General features: G+C 30.2%; 1 protein-coding gene across 1 annotated transcript; it reads right to left on the bottom strand.

Moving 5' to 3' along the window:
- Positions 1-3,311: 3,311 nt before the first annotated feature.
- On the bottom strand, positions 3,312-4,511 carry LOC113005852. The gene is made up of 3 exons (XM_026141754.2): positions 4,300-4,511; positions 3,654-3,991; positions 3,312-3,582 (listed from the first exon to the last, which is right to left on the bottom strand). Exons 1-2 carry the CDS (start codon positions 4,478-4,480, stop codon positions 3,654-3,656), a joined length of 519 nt encoding a protein of 172 aa, XP_025997539.2. The 5' UTR covers positions 4,481-4,511; the 3' UTR covers positions 3,312-3,582.
- Between the last annotated feature and the right edge of the window lie 361 nt (positions 4,512-4,872).

Below are 4,872 nucleotides of genomic sequence, written 5' to 3'. Positions count from 1 at the left end.
TGAAAAATATGCCATTTTGTACTAAAAAATTTCTGAAAATTCTAATTTTTGAGTATAATCAAAGTTATTACTGGGGTTCTACTCCAGAAGTAGTATACTTTTAAGGAAAAAATAGTATTATATCGAGCTTTTCAAAAAGTATATTTATTTTGTAGATTAAAGTTGGTAATTGTAATGAAAATCACGAAATGACATAAATCAATGTTGAAGGAATAAAATAATGTGAAGAAATTTTTTTTTGGAAGCTACAGCAACTTAAAAATGGCCTTGGGTCATCTAGAGTATCTAGACCCAGTGTAACCACAACGGGTTAATAAGTGCCTTAATTGAAATTGCAAAGGATCACTGCCATTAACGATTGATCCAAGTTATGCAACCAATTGTTTAACGCAAAAGCAGTTTGGAATAGAAATCGTGTATGCAATGACCAAAAATTTTTGAACGATTTTAACGTCACTTCTCATAACTAGTTATGTGTTTGATTTAAGAATTGCCAATTTATCTCATGTCATTCAAGTAGGGTTGTCATCCATCCTCTTTTCCCCGGACACCGTCCTCTTTTTTAAAACGTCCGGGAACATCCGGGGAGGGGGGGGGTTTCCGAATGCGACCGGGGTAATTATGTGTGTCCGAGGTTTCAAGACATTTTCTAAATTTGTAAATTTTGATAAAATGCAAAAAAAGATGCCGAATGACGTTTGCAGCCACGCTACAGCAGAGGAGAAGATGGTTGGGAATGGGACCTATCCCTTCCACTTCCACTTCCACTTCCACTTCCACGTGCCGTAGCGTGCTGCAATTGTCTGTCACCATATAGCATCTCTAAGTCCCAACACATAATTGACTGTTGCCGAGTGAACGCCGAGTCGCTAATGTCTTTTGTTTACTTGTTTAGTTCTCATTCGGTTCACAGCAGTGCGACGTAACTATATAATTTATAATATTTATATAGTTTACATTATTTGGTTTATTTATTTATTAAATTTTAATAAATAATAAATAATTCTATAATTTGTTTAACAATATTTAAACAAATAAACGTCTTAATCAAGAGTATTTTATAAGAATGTAAGTAAAAAATAATGTACCATTATCTATAAATACATGGATAGTATTAATACTTTTGTACCTATATAATATAATCGAAATACTTTGTTTCGACTTAATTCGCGTAACTTTTATTTCAGAACTGACAAAATGCCAAAAAGAAAATGTAAATTTAATGCAGAACTACAACCTAAATATCCATTTATGAAACGTGGGCGTTTTGATTGGGAAGTAGTTTGCACCTTATGCTCATCAACTATTTCAATTGCAAATAAAGGCTCAAATGATATTGTCGAACATTTATTTACGATAAAGCATAAACAATGGGATAAAAATCAAGTTGGCACTTCAAAAATCGATAGTTTTTTTCCAAAATTGTTCGAAAAAGAAAAAGTCCGCGCAGCAGAAGGAACTATTGCGTATCATACAATATTTCATCATATGTCATTCATATCTCTCGATTGTACGATGAATTTAAATAAATTATTATTTCGAGATTCCGATTTTGCTAGAACCGCTACTTGTAGTAGAACTAAAGCCACTGCAATAATTAAAAATGTGTTATCTCCACTATCAATTTCTAAAATGATGAAAGAAATTGAAGAAGTGTCTTTCATAAATGTTTCATGCGACACCAGTAATCACGGGGCAACAAAATTATTGCCCATACTTATTCAATACTACGACGTTCGTAATAGCGGTATTACAACAAAAGTTCTAGAAATATTAGAAATAACTGACGAAACTTCTGATACAATTAGTGATGTCATTTTAACTGAATTAGAAAAACATTTTTTATTGTCAAAATGTGAGGCTTTCAGTGGCGACAACTGCAATACCAATTTTGGTGGTAAAAACAGAATAGGGAAAAACAATGTTTACGCCAAATTAAAGAGTAAGCTTCAGAAACAAGTAATTGGCATCGGCTGTCCAGCTCATATTATTAACAACACGGTTCATAAAGGTTGTGACATTTTTTCTATTGATATAGAATCGATTGTTATGAAAATTTTTAATCATTTTTCAATATATACTGTAAGAATAGAAGCTTTAAAAGATTTTTGCCAACAATCTGAAATCGAATATTCTAAACTTTTATATCATTCAAAAACAAGATGATTAAGCTTATATCCTGCCATTGAACGTTTATTAAAATTATTTGTACCATTGAAGCATTACTTTTTAAGTTTAGAAAATCCATCAAAAGTTTTAAAAAATTTTTTCAAAAATATTAGTGAAGCTTTTTTTATAATACACTCAACCATAAACATAATGCATAGAAATATTGAGATACTCGAAAAAGCTGATAATTCTATTATTGAAGTAAGAAAAGTTTTGAAGGAAATTGTTCACAATTTGAATGAAAGAATCAATCAGAAGTTCATGCCATTAAAAATAAAAGAAATTTTAAGTACAATTAAAAATACTGGAAAAAATACTGAAGAATTCATTGTAGAAGTACATAACTTTTATCTAACAATGAAAAATTACTTAGAATCTTGGATTTCACCCCTGGAAGAGCTGAATGTTTTTGAATGGATGGATATTAATAAAGTTAAAGTACCACAATGGTCAGATCTGCAATCTTCACTGGAATTTTTAAATTTTCGCGACATACTAATTAATGAAGAAAAACTATTTAACGAATTTCTTTGTTTTCATAAGTTTGTAAAAGATATATCTGAAAATGAAACTATCACTAATTACAATCAAATGTGGTGCAACTTTTTTCAAAAATATGAAGCTGGTAAAAACTGCAACAAATTAAAAAAAATAGCACGATTCTTTTTTTGTTTGCCAGCTCACAATGCAAACGTTGAAAGAGTATTTTCTTTGATACAAGCTCAGTGGAGTACAGAAAGAAATAAGTTGCAATCACAAACTATATCAGATATTATAAAAACTAAATATAATTTTGCAATGACATGTGAAGAATTCTATCAGTATCTTTTACATGGTAATAAGGAAGTCCTAAAAAATATTGGAAGTTCAGAAAAATATATAGACAAAAACAAATAGAGTACGGTTTTTTACAAATGTATCATTATTTGTTGGATTTTCTCAATTGCAATTTAAAATAGTTTTTCTTGTTCCTTTTTGTTCCTATTATAGAAATCCTATAGAACTTTTTTATTATATGACATTAATATGTACTTTCACATGATAAATTTATGTACGTTATTTTATATTACCAAAGATTATTTAGTTAAAATCTTATGCAGTCTTAACATAAAAATGTGATTCTTTTAATTTATAATGTGCAATTACTAAGTAAAAGTCAGTAAACTATTTTTTGTTAATGTATGTATAATATATTCTTTAATGTTTCATATTTATGTATTACAATAAATGTTTCTGACCAATTTTATTAACCTACAGTTGCATTTTTGTATGTGTCCGGGGTTATAAACAAAATGTCCGGAGTTTTTGGCCTGGAAGTTTTAGTTTTGAAATTTTAGATATGGTAACCCTAATCATTCAACATTCAAGGCTACTCCGGTTGTCTGCTTTTATGTGGTTACCTCTGGAGCGTACCTGTAACACACAATCATGTTAGATTGTGTATATAGAAAGAAGAAATATTTGCGAAAATTTACAATATTTACCTAGAATATTTGATGTTTGTCGGCATAGTGGCATAGGAAGTTATCTAGTCCACGAAATATACTTAATTGGCAACCATATTCACACGTTGCCAAATGTTTGCCATTAAAATTAAACCGTCTTTTCAACGAATCATTTCCATGTAACAAAACGTTTTCTACTTCTTTAATTATTTTCGGGTGTGCATGTTCTATGTGAAACTCCAGTTCGGCCATCTGTTGATATTTTATTTCTTGGGAACATAGATTGCAATTTGCAATAGACAATTCAGAGTTTTTAAAATATTGCCATATTTTTGTATCTTCTGTCCTTTCTTCCTGCTTGACAGTTCTTCCTTGAACTAATTATTATATATATTATTTATGTATTTATTTTATTTTGTACGTACATACATACGGCCAAAATTATATCTCTTTTCAATTTTTGGAGATTTAATAAAGATTCGTAAACCTTTAAAACAAGTTATGCTAAAAAAACCGAAAGATAATATAATTTTGGCCGGTACTGTATATAATATTTCAACATTCACATTTCACTAACTTCCGCTAACTTTATTGCACTCCATTTTGGTGAACATGAAATGTCAATGTTAAAACGGTGGATAGACATCAATTTTATATGTTATTTATTGTTTCAACATTCTCTTACCTATTTCGTGTTCCTTGGCCAAATGTTCTTCTAAAGTGTTAGTTCCACGGAAGATCTTTAGATCGGTATTGCAATTGTTGAAGACGCATTTATGTATTTTGTTACTTGTATCAACACGGAAAAATTGCTGACACCAAGGTTTTAACGATGTTTCCATGATAGACGGATGTTTATCCCACATATGATCTTCTAGGATATCTGTCACTTCTCTTGAAAACTGTTCACCACAATGTTTGCATTTTATACCGGGCAGTTTAGTGAAGTGATCCCAAATTATATTAGATGAACTTGATTCCAAATTTTCCATTTTATTAATATATTGATATCTACTATTTGCGGCTACTAACGCGATATTCACTCTTTCGCGCACAGACCAAAACTGTCAAAGACTGAACGTTTCATATCAACTATGTGTGGGGAAACCTTCGTTAAGGACAGATGTGTTGATATTTTCGAAAACGTATTGATATTTATCTTTTAAATTGAATTTAACAGTTAAATTAGAGATCTGCAAAATATATACATTTCAATCGATTTTCAGATCGAATCTGCCTATTTTTTTTACTTCACCAC

The sequence above is a fragment of the Solenopsis invicta genome, chromosome 8 (genome assembly GCF_016802725.1).
Source record: "Solenopsis invicta isolate M01_SB chromosome 8, UNIL_Sinv_3.0, whole genome shotgun sequence".
Lineage (NCBI taxonomy): Eukaryota > Metazoa > Arthropoda > Insecta > Hymenoptera > Formicidae > Solenopsis > Solenopsis invicta.
This window is presented reverse-complemented; position numbering and strand designations above follow the sequence as displayed.